Source organism: Nicotiana tabacum, chromosome 2 (genome assembly GCF_000715075.1).
Source record: "Nicotiana tabacum cultivar K326 chromosome 2, ASM71507v2, whole genome shotgun sequence".
Taxonomy (NCBI): domain Eukaryota; kingdom Viridiplantae; phylum Streptophyta; class Magnoliopsida; order Solanales; family Solanaceae; genus Nicotiana; species Nicotiana tabacum.
In genome coordinates, this window is record NC_134081.1 from 37042219 (window position 1) to 37054513 (window position 12295).

The 12295-nt window shown below is 37.5% G+C and overlaps 1 protein-coding gene across 1 annotated transcript; it reads left to right on the forward strand.

Moving 5' to 3' along the window:
- Positions 1-10141: 10141 nt before the first annotated feature.
- Positions 10142-11457, forward strand: LOC142166468 (uncharacterized). Its single transcript, XM_075225860.1, has 4 exons — positions 10142-10178; positions 10675-10784; positions 10963-11092; positions 11201-11457. Exons 1-4 carry the CDS (start codon positions 10142-10144, stop codon positions 11455-11457), a joined length of 534 nt encoding a protein of 177 aa, XP_075081961.1.
- The last annotated feature ends 838 nt before the right edge of the window (positions 11458-12295 follow it).

The window sequence follows — 12295 nt, forward strand, 5'->3', positions numbered from 1 at the left end:
AAGTTGCAGCTCAAAAGAATTCAAAATGAAGATGGTGTTTTGTTGGAATCACATGACCTTGTATCTGCGGCTGCAGTTGATTTGTTCCACAAAAGGTTCATACAATAAGGGGAACCTACATCCCTTGAGTTCCTTAACAATGTACCAACTATGGTAACAACGGAACACAATATAGAGCTTTGCAGATTTCCTACAATTGAAGAGGTGAAGGATGTAGTTTTTGCATTAGGTGGAGAGATTGCTAGTGGACTTGATGGTTTTACTGGACTATTTTACCAAAGTTGTTGGGACATTGTAGGGGAGGACATCTTCAACATGCTCCAATAGTTTTATGTTGGTGCATCACCACCAAAATCAATCCCATATTAACCTTGTGCTGCTACCAAAAAAATTACAGGTCCAAACATTTTTTGATTTAAGACCTATAAGTCTTAGCAACTTTATCAACAAGGTTATTTCTAGGGTACTGCCTGACAGATTGGAAACCATCTTGCAATCACTAAATTTCTCAAACCAATCAGGATTTGGGAAGGGGAGAAGAATATTTGAATATATTTTTCTTACACAGGAAATAGTTACTGATATAAGGCTGAGATTGAAAAGTTCTAATCCTGTGATTAAGCTTGATATGCTAAACGATTATGATAGGGTATCATGGAATTATCTTCTTCTGGTACCAAGGAAAATGGGATTTGCTGAACACTACATACACATGATCTGGAATTCACTGGCAAACAATTGGTATTCAATCTTAGTGAATGGTCACTCCACTGGATTGTTTAAGTCAACAAAAGGGGTAAAGCAGGGAGATCCTCTATCTCCAGCCCTATTCATCCTATCTGCTGAGGTTCTGACAAGATAAATGTACCATATGTTTGAAGACAAGAGATTCATAGGGCATTGTATGCCAAAATGGACTAACCCGTTGAATCATTTGGCATATGCTACTGACACAAACTCTATGAGTAAAATTGTTGAGGTACTCACACAATATGAATAAACTTCAGGTCAACTTTTCAACAAAGCAAAGAGTTCATATTACATGCACAATAATATGGTAGGACAACTGTTTCTAGGTATATTGGGAGAAAAGTTCAACTACGTTTGACCTAATATTTAGCACATTTATGAATGTAATTTGTGATGACCTTTGCCAACTTTTAATTCACAACTCACTTGACGTCAAAACATAACACACGACTGAGTTACAACTAAAATAACTAATAACATAACCTCCTTATCATGGGTGTAACATCCGCATTATGTTTTGGGACTTGTTGGTCTGTTCGGACGGGGTCCCTAAGGTCCCGAGAGTGTTTCGGGGTGGTTGTAGACCATTTCTTCTCTATTTGGAATTGCTGGTTTTCTGCTAGTTCTGGTGCTTCAGGTCTTCTTCGCGAGCGCGAAGGAGAAGAGGCGATCGCGTAGAGTTTTGGGAGCTTCTTGTTATTTATTCATCACATTTGCGAGAGCAAGAGCGCATTCGCGAGGGGTTGAGAGGTTTTTTCTTCGCATTCGCAGAAGATGGTTCGCGATCGCGGTTCAGCGTAGAGCTGTGGACTACTGTCTTCGCGTTCGCGAGGTCGTGGGTGTCACTCCCCGAACTCGGGGAGCGCAACCGATGCTCAACCGAGTGGACCAGGTCAAGCAAGCATGTTAAATACTTTCTACCCAACTCACTTATGAATACAAAACAAATACATATTTTCATTAATTATATGATAAGGAGACCATGTATACAATACCAATTCATCACCATAAGTTACTTCATTTTAAAGTCTCCAATTACACACATTTTCATGGTCTAAAGAGGAACAAGTAATTCCAACACAACATAACATGGTTTGACTTCCCCAGCACCAATATACATTCAACACTTTGTCTAAGGGGCCTCTAATAGATACAGAAGAGTACTATGATAATGCTGGCAATAAGGCCCCGGCTATACGTAAAACACAATACATAATGAACAAAAGATACATGACCCCGAAATGAAGTGGGGCTCAACAAACCAGCTGGGAAGAGGGTGCACCGCTATCACTGATCAATGTCTCCAGTTATGGAACCACTGCATCAATTGAAGATGCAGCGCCCCCGGAAAAAGGGACGTTAGTACATATGGAATAGTACTAGTATGAATAACAAAACACCTTCTCAATAGAATGATAAATAATACAAGTAATAACAATCATAATATCACTGGAAGCCACAAACAACATGAAACCTCAAATTGGGATCAAGACAGTGTTCAAATTAATTTCCATATCTTAAGTTGGGAGATCTTTAATACTAACACCGTACTTTTAGCACAGAGTCCGATCATGACTCGATCGGCTAGGCCATCTCATTAGAGACATCAAGCACAATCACAATTTCAATTTACAATTACCAGCAGAATCACCACCATGTGTTCGGCATGGCGTCCGATCACCACCCGATCGGCTAGGCCGTCTCATTCGAGACATCATCGTTTTTTTTACCAATTATCTCATTTCATACTTCTTTCCCATTTTATCATTTCATTGGCACTAGTGGCCACAATTATAAAATCATTCTTGGCACGTCGGCCGTATTTAGTATTTCATGCTCACCTTTATCACTTTCAAACATCATCATCATCATCCACAACAAGGCATTTCAAATCAATGTTTTTAGTACACGTGTGAGCACTAAATGTTTTGGACTTGGCTTGAAGTCGAAACATTTTTAATGCACAACTCATATTTTGAACAGATTCTCAAATGATAACATAACATGATAAAAGCATTTGGTATACATATTGAACATATATCTTGCAACACAACTCATTCAGAATAGCCAATGTTTTTATAGTGAACCACTTGGGACTTATATAAATTAAATGAATACCGTGGGATTCAATTCTAAGAGAGGAGTTTAGCCAACATACCTCAATTTGAGCTTTCCTTAAATAACTACAATGTTCCAAAAATCCTAGCAATCCCAATCTCAACCTTCAAGATCTGAAAATACTACAATACTCCAATTGATTAAAATGTCCAAATGTCACCCACAATTTAATACTTACCGTTAGATAACCCAACTACTTCAAAATAAATACGAAAAGATTCATAAATATCCATTTAGGCTTCACAATTCGGCAACATGCCTTCAACCATCCCAAATTATCCAACATTATCAAGTCACTATTCATTGCCTTCTCCAACAAAACTCTAGGTTGAAGAACATCCATTTCAAGAACTAGTGTTGTACCTTATCCAAGTAGTGATTCCCAATTAAATTTGTTTATCAATTAAGTTATCAAGTCTATTGGAATCATTAGAAACTCAAGACATATGTATTTATATCAATTCATCAATATTCATCTTCTTCTTTACCCAAAAATGGGATTCTCAAGACCCACCCTTAGGGTTCATACAATATCCCATTATAACTTAAAATAAAACTCATAAACATGCTAACCATACTCCAATATAACATATATATGAATCTCAAGGGAAGGGATTACCTCTTCGTGGAAGAATCTCACTTTTCCTCTTTTTGGTGTTCTTAAAGATTCAACCCATTTTCTATGGATTTGATCCTTAATAATGCTAGTGTTATCACTAAATGATGTTATATAATCATCATTGTGCCAAAACAACTTACCTTGAAGTGTATCCATGGTGGAAGAGCTCCTCCTTCTCTCTAGAAATCCATTCCAAGATGAAGAACTAACACATTCTCTCTCTAAACCCATGTTTTCAGCTCCTTAAAATAACCCATGAAGCTGCGTAGCCTCCTGCGTAGGCTACGCACAAAGGCTACACAGGTTGGACTTCCATTCCCTTCAATTGGAAGTTTTTGGATTTGCCTACGCAAGACTCGCATAGCTGTTCTGACACCCATTAGTAAAAAAGTCATAACCTATTGTAGAAATCTCCGAATGATGAACGGGTTGAAGCATTAAAAACTAGACACATATACCTTTCATTTTATATGTAATAAACCATATAAAACTTCATATCTTGAGAGTTATGCTCGTTGAAGTTAGGTCTTGTGTGAACTCACTTGAAACTTTACCCCATCGTATAATTTCCAACTTGACTTAACCTTAGGGCTCTTCTTAGACCATAAACCATTCTTAATGCACCTCATACATATATAATCATGATCAATTGATATCATTCATATTATTAGTCTTGTTCATACCCGAATTAATATAATTAGTACCTGCCAATCTTCTTAATGGTCTTAAAACACTTTGAAATTTTCCGGGGTGTTACATTTTACCCCAATTAAGGACATTCATCCTCGAATGTTTTACAGGTCATTATTAGGCATAGTATTATCCTCTTTTCACATTAACCATCATCTTTAATCGTTCTTGACTTCATATAGATCTTAGATATTTTTCCAACATTTTAACTTCCTTAAGGCCCCAAAATTTGGCTAACTCCCAAATTTTTCAGAAATTTTGGCAGAGTGTCCTCTTCTATTGGGCCTAACCACATGCCAGAGAAATACCAAAACCAGTCCTAACAACATATACATTAAACAACGATGCAACCTAACATTAAAACAATGCCAACCGTGGCCTCACGAGCAGTATACTACCAAAAAGGAACACCTTTAACAACAGTTATACAATTGATACATAATTCATAGAAGGTAACTCTTAGCATTTTCGTAGAACACAACTTTATAAATACATGACTATTCAAATAAATGAGGGTACTTCTTCTTCATTTCTTCCTCGGCCTCTAATGTGGCCTCTTCAACCTGCTGGTTTTGCCATAACACTTCCATGAAGGCAATTTCTTTATTTCTCAACTTTCGGACTTGCCGATCAATAATAGAAACTGGAATCTCTTCATATGTCAACTCTTCATTAACCTCAATAGTCTCAACCGGAACAATGAATGTCTGGTCTCCAACTACTTTCTTCAACATAGACACATGAAATACCAGGTGCACTAATGATATCTCAGGTGGTAGCTCAAGCTTGCATGCCCCCTCACCAATTTAGCCTTAAATCGAGGGAGATGTGTTGTTTTGAAGTTTTAAAGGAAGTCTGGAAATTTTAGGGACATAACTCGTATTTTTTGAATTGTTGCACCAGAAAAATCAGCAATAGAAAAATCTTCATCTTGGCATCCAAAACTCATTCGGAATAGACAAAAAAGTGCACGAAACGCTCCCTCCTCTAGTAACCCTAGCCGCCTCATTAACTCTAGGGGATCTCGTCCATGGCCGCTCTGGCCGGTGGCCAGCCCAATTCAATGGCTGGTCAGCCTCCCCAACTTTTTTCATCCAACCAGTACACTACTACACAAACCAAAACACCACTGGATTACTCGAATCTATTACAACCTAGAGTAATTAATGCATCGATGTACGTGAACGTGACTGCTCAAGCTTCTATCCAACCCATTCCAATAGGGCGAGCATATTTATTGAATGGACAACCATTAATTAAATTCACTGAAGAAGAAGTTGATCGCATGAATGTAATTTAAAGCCTACAATATGCAGTTGTTGGAAAATTATCATACGGTTGGCCAGAACTTCAGGAGCTACGCCAAATCATCCCAAGTCAATGTGGAATTAAAGGAGAATGTAGTGTTGGTTTCCTTTGAGATCGACATGTTTTAATTAGATTGACGCTGTGTGAAGATTTAATCAATTTCACATCGAATAATTCTTATTATGTTAAAGCCAATGATGGTTATGAATATCAATTGCGATCACTTATTTATGATGCAAAATTTAAGGCGGGGGGGAAGAAACTCTGATGGCCATGGCGTGGATTTCTTTTCCCAGTTTGCTACCTACTTACTTTGTTAAGGAATGCTTATTTTCATTAGCTTTCGTTGTGGGGAAGTCGATGCATCTTGACATGGCTACAATCAACAAAACAAGACCTAGTTGTGCAAGAGTCAGAGTCCTAGTTGATTTGTTAGCAGAGTTACCTAAGAAGGTGCGGATGGACATCGAAAATGAAGCTGCTAGTGATGTCAGGATAGAATGGGTAACAATTAAATATGATATATTACCTAAGTATTGTAACGATTGTAGGTTACAAGGTCATAATGAAATGTAATATTCGCATCTGCATCCAGAATTAATGGAGAATAAGGGCAGTGATAAGATGACTGTTAATGATGAAAAGCAGCCGAAATGCCAAGATAAAGCTCATTTGATGATTCTAACAAGTGGAAAAGTAGTAAGAAATGTAGGTGAACAATGGAAGGAAGTTTGAGATAATTGAATGAAAAACAAAACCAAGGACATTCAGGAACAAGAAAAAACTGGCAAAGAAATCGTGCCAGTTGAAGGTGCAGTTCAACAGGTTCAGACAACTAACAAATTTTCTACTCTTGAGATAGAAGAAGGAGAGGTTCGCAGTCAAAAGGTATCTCCTAGGGTGACTAACAATGGCACTCCAAAAACAACTAGAACACTAAACCCTAAGGCATTTGTTTTTAATCCTAAATAACAAGAGATTGAAATTGTTTGTCAATTACAAATGGAATCTACTTCACAATGGGTGAGTAGGACTTTTGGAGGTGGGTTTGTTGCTACCAATATTTCTTGCCAGGAAATTCCATATCAAACAACTAAAATAACAGAGGCCATTGAATTGCTTATGGAAAAAGAGAAACATCAGGAAAGTGAGGGGAAATTATGGAGTTAACAAATTGAGGAGGATTCAAGGGAGGTGAAATACCTAATGCAATGGAAGATGATGATGTATCCACTCAAGATGAGATAGAATAAGAGGAACAAGGTGTTAATAAAAAGGACAAGGAACATATCAGTAACAAATAAATTCAGTGTGAAGAAGGCAGTATTGAAAGTAGAGATTGTGATCCTAAATCGATACATAACACTGACCAAACAACTGGTACACGCCCTTCAATTGATCAGGTGGATGAAGTAGACCCACGAGAAACTAATGGAGTGGAAACATTGCTGAGAAGGGATTTTGGAGCTGAACACAATACAACAATGACACACACAATTGATGAGCTAGGAGGGACAAGTATTATCATGAAGAAAGATCAGATGGTAAGCTTTGCTGAAATTCAACAAACTGCTAGGAAGGAAAAGGGATGTGGAACTCTAATTCATAAAAATGTGAGAATCATGCTGGGAACGAAAGTAAACACCAAGGAATCTGTGGGGAATTTTTGAGCAATTGGAAACGATATGGATAAATAATCCATAACACAAAACTTCATCGACATAGATAGGCAAGAGGATATATCTCCAAGGCAAATGGAGAAAGGAAAATCAGCTGGTCGTGGAAAGAAAAGGCAACAAAAGGATAGCTCAAATATGCAAACAGTTGGGATTCAAACGAGAAGGAATCAATCTAAATCTCATAACTAGATATGAATGAAATCATATGGAATGTGAGATCTGTTAAGACTAAAAAAGCATTCACTAGTCTTGTCAATATGAACAGGCAACATCATTTTCAATTTATTGGAATTATGGAGCCAATGCAACAAATGAGAAAGTTGGAAAGATATAGAAGAAAGATAGGCTTTGAATAAGCCTTTGTTAATATTACAAACAAAATATGGGCTTTTGTAGATGAATATCATGCTGTAGATATCTTGTTTGACATGGAGCAACAACCAACTATGAAGCTAACCAATGTTGACACCCATAAAAGTTTTATTGTCAAGCTAGTATATGCAAAATGTACTTCCATAGAAATAATTGAATTATGGGGCACTCTGCATGCCTTAGTAATAGATATGGCCTCACCATGGGTTGTAGGTGGAGATTTTAATGTAATATGGAATGAAGAAGAGAAATTCAATGGGCTACCAGTATCACTTAATGAAGTCAATAATTTTCGACATTGCGTAAACACATGTAATATATTTGATCTTAATTTCAAAGGGAGCATTTATACATGGTGGAATGGTTGAGCGGAGGAAGATTGTATTTTTAAAAGATTGGATAGATGTTTGGCCAACACAGAATTACAACAAATGATGCCCGGGATAGAGATCACTCATCTATCAAAAATAGGACAAGATCATTATCCTCTATTGCTGTCACGCAACCATACAACTGTGACAATTAAGAAAGCATTCAAGTTTTTAAATTTTTGGACCAAACATCCTTCGTTTAAGGAAGTTGTTAAAGAAAATTGGTGCGCTGATTTTGCTGAAAATCCATTCTTCGTTTTTAATCACAAGTTGAAAAAGGTGAAGCGAGCTCTATCTCTACGGAGCAAAGCTACCTATGGTGATATATTTCAGAAGATTTTAAGCTTTGAGGAGGTGGTATTAGTGCATGAAGGTCAGTTTGAACAAAATCCAACGCAAGAGAACAGAGAAAGGCTACAAAAAATACAAGAATAATTGATCAGATATTTGGCTTTGGAGGAGGATTTCTGAAAACAAAAAGCAGGAATGTCTTGGTTTCAAGATGGAGATATAAATACAAAGTTCTTTCACGCACAAATAAATGGAAGTAGAAAGAGATTACAGCTTAAACGAATACAAAAGAGCGATGGGAATTGGATAGAACACAAGGAAACAATGGCTGAAGAGGCAGTTAACCTTTTCAAGGACCAGTTTCATGAAACCCAGGTTACTAAAACTTTTGGCATTATCGATCATATACCATCAATGGTAGATTATGAGCAGAATCAGGAACTTTTGAAACAACCTACAACAGAGGAGGTAAAATATGTTGTTTATGGACTTAACGAAAATAGTGCAGGGGGACCTGATGGGTTTACAGGGTATTTCTTTCATATTTGTTGGGATATAGTAGGAGAAGACATTGTGGATATGGTGAAATCTTTCTCCAATGGACATGAACTGCCTAGATCCATAACTCATACAAATCTGATAATGTTGCCAAAAAAGAAAGAAGTGATTTCATACTCAGACATGCGACCTATTAGCCTCAGCAACTTCATAATCAAGGTGTTTTCCAGAGTTATTCATGAGAGGTTAGTTGGCTATCTTTCTAATATGATAATAGATGAGAAAGAAGGCTTCGTGAAGGGCGGAAGCATAGTAGAAAATGTTTTGTTGACACAATAGATAATTAATGATATTAGATTGAGAACTAAGGCTGGTCCAAACGTGGTGATCAAATTAGATATGACAAAAGCCTATGATAGGCTATCTTGGCTATTCTTGACTAAGGTTCTGAGGAAAATGGAATTTGAGAAAGGTTCATTAGCCTGATTTGTGGAATTATATGAAATAACTGGTATTCAATCTTGCTTAATAAGCAACCATATAATTTTTTCAAATCAACAAGAGGTGTAAAGCAGGGTGACCCTTTGTCGCCAACACTATTCATTCTTGTGGCTGAGGCATTATCAATGGGACTAAATGCATTACATATGAACCTTTACTTTTGTGGATTTAGATTGCCTAAGTGGAGCCCAAAGATTAATCATCCAGCATATGCTGATGATACGATCATATTCTTATCCTCTAATGCTACCTCGTTACAATTGGTGATGGAAGTCTTGTATGCATATGAAGGGGCTTCTGGTCAGCTGATAAACAAAAGTAAATCTTCCATTTATATGCATCACTCTACTAGTGAACAGGTCATACACAAGGTGGAAAGGATCACTGGGATATCGAATAAGGAATTTCCATTCACGTACCTTGGTTGCCCAATCTTCTACTCCAGAAGAAGGATGGGCTATTATCAAGGTCTCCTCAACAAGGTGTTAGACAAATTGCAAGCATGTAAAGGTAAACTTCTTTCTATAGAAGGTAGGGCTGTATTGATCAAACATGTTCTTCAAAGCATGCCAATTTACCTCCTTTCAGCAGTAAATCCTCATACTTATGTGATTAAAAAATTGCACAAGATATTTGCCCATTTCTTATGGTATAATTCTATTGGTGGCTCGGGCAGACATTGGGCTTCATGGAAGAAATTATGTTTGCCATGTGAGGAAGGGGGAGTAGGATTTAGATCTCTCGATGATGTTTCAAAGGCTTTGTTTTAAAAACTGTGGTGGAACTTTAGAACAAAATCTACTATGTGGAGTTCATTTATGTGTCAAAAGTACTGCAAAAAATACAATTCTATGGTGGTACCATAGAGGGCTGGATCCCGTATATGGAAGAAAATAATCGAATGCAGGGATTTAGTTGAACACCAAATTGTGTGGCATACAAAAATGGGATCAGTTCTGTTCAAGTTTGAAAACTGGACAGGTTTGGGGCTTTGTATTTCATGACTCCACATGATTTGTTTTGTGATAAAACAGTTCATAATGTGCGTGATTTAATGAAAGATGGATAGTGGGATGAAGCCAAAATTAGATAAATATTGCCAAAAGAATTTTCCAACCACATACTGGAACACTCTAAAGCACCGGTGTTACATGATGTACTCGATAAGCCATTTTGGATGCTAGAAACTAGGGGATATTTTAGTGTAAATCAGCTTGGGAATATGTGAGAAGGAGGCATGAACCATGCAATGCTTATAAGAAGATTTGGGCGAAAGGTTTAGCATTTAAAATAGCTTTATTCATGTGAAAAGTATGGAGAAATAAGCTACCACTAGATGACTTTATCATAAAACTGGGCTACATGATGGCTTCTAGATGTTGGTGTTGTACTAATCCGATGAAAGAAATAATGCAACACTTATTTTTTACATCATATAGTGCTAGAAGAGTGTGGTCATATTTTCTACCAAGTGTAGGAATTAGGATAGAGGAGTTAACATTTCACCAAGCTATAATCAAGTGTTGGACTGCTGATGCTATACCAAAATTAAAGCCTATAATTCAGGCATTGCCAGCCATTTATCAGGTATCTAATACACAAATATGGAGAAGCAGTAATTGTGAGTAGGGTCATTTATCAGGTATCTAATACACTCCAATCACTTGTCAAATTTAAGAAATCTAGCCTACATCTCGTACCACACAAATGGCCAGATTTAGTTACAATTATGGAACACTGTATTCCTAAGTTTAAAATTACTAAGGTGTTATGGGAGTTCCCCACAGCAGACAGGATTAAAGTGAACACTGATGGGGCTTCCAGGGGCAACCTAGGGAGAAGTGCTATTGGTTTTGTTATGAGGAATGAAGAGGGAGATGTGATATATGCTTGTGGTAAAGAAATACCCGAAGGAACTAATACAGAAGCAGAAGCAAAGGCCGTGGTTTAGGCTCTTAGATTTTGTATAGAACATGATCATATCAGTATTGATCTGCACACAGATTGTATGATAGTGAAGAATGCAATGGAAGGAGAGTGGTCTGCCCCTTGGTCTGTGGCAAGAGAAGTGGAAGAGATCAAACAACTAATGTCAAGCTGCAATGTTACAATAAACCATACAGTTACAGAAGGTAACAAACTGGCAGATCATCTTGCTAACTATGCACTAGATATTGGTCCCATTGAGAGCAATTGCTTTGGTCAAATGGATATTCAAGGAAGGAGGATTGTGAATGATGATAAATCTCAATGTCCATAATTAAGAATAAGAACTGCAGGAGGTTAGCAGATGAGGAAGATAAGAGCAGAATGGGGAGGAGGTCTACTGGGAGATACAAACCCGATCGCCATTATCAAACCCTTGAGGAGGAGGCAATGTGGGATAATATTTACACTAACGTTGATTTCTTTTTTGCAGGAAAATCTACTGTAAATATGCATTACTATCTGATACATGCTCAATGGGTGGTATTAGCACCCTATGGTCATTCCCTTGAGGACGTAACAGTAGTAACCAAAAGCAATGACTCGAACTTGGAGATAATTCTTCAAAATGAAAATTCGACAAATGGACAGTGTCAAATTAGACATAAACTACAGGAAACATTTGTTGAATATACAACCTGATAAAATGTTGTATATTTGCGTACTTGACTGGGCTGGTGATGTTTGGCATATTTCGATATGTGTTGATGTTACTTTACCCATGTTTTAACCGCTTCTTGATGTTATTTGATCTTTAAAATGCCCAACATGGTTTAATTATTGGTTTTATCACTAATTGAGTTATGTGGGGTAAATTAGGGTGTATGGAGTGCAAAAATATGAAGAAAAGGTGCTCTAGGTAGAGGAAGAGAGATTGGATGCGTCGCATCCAATCTAGAAAAAGATCAGATTTCGTACACTCTTAGCAGTGAAGTCGGCCCATAGCATCCGCCTTAACATCCGCACCTGGGCAAAGCTGAGAAGTGGAGGATGAGGTGGATGCGAAGCATCCACCCTAGCATGCGAAGCTGAGAAGTGGAGGACGAGGTGGATGCGACGCATCCATCCTAGCATCAATCCCTGAAGCTGATTTGGATTAGAAATAGGAGAAC

Bases quoted from the DNA above. Each gene is read 5' to 3' on its own strand.
- LOC142166468 (XM_075225860.1), top strand. From the start codon at position 10,142: ATGGGATCAGTTCTGTTCAAGTTTGAAAACTGGACAG. The intron at 10,179-10,674 runs GTTTGGGGCTTT...TACCAAGTGTAG, and splicing joins CAAGTTTGAAAACTGGACAG to GAATTAGGATAGAGGAGTTA. The intron at 11,093-11,200 runs GTAAAGAAATAC...ATCTGCACACAG, and splicing joins AGATGTGATATATGCTTGTG to ATTGTATGATAGTGAAGAAT.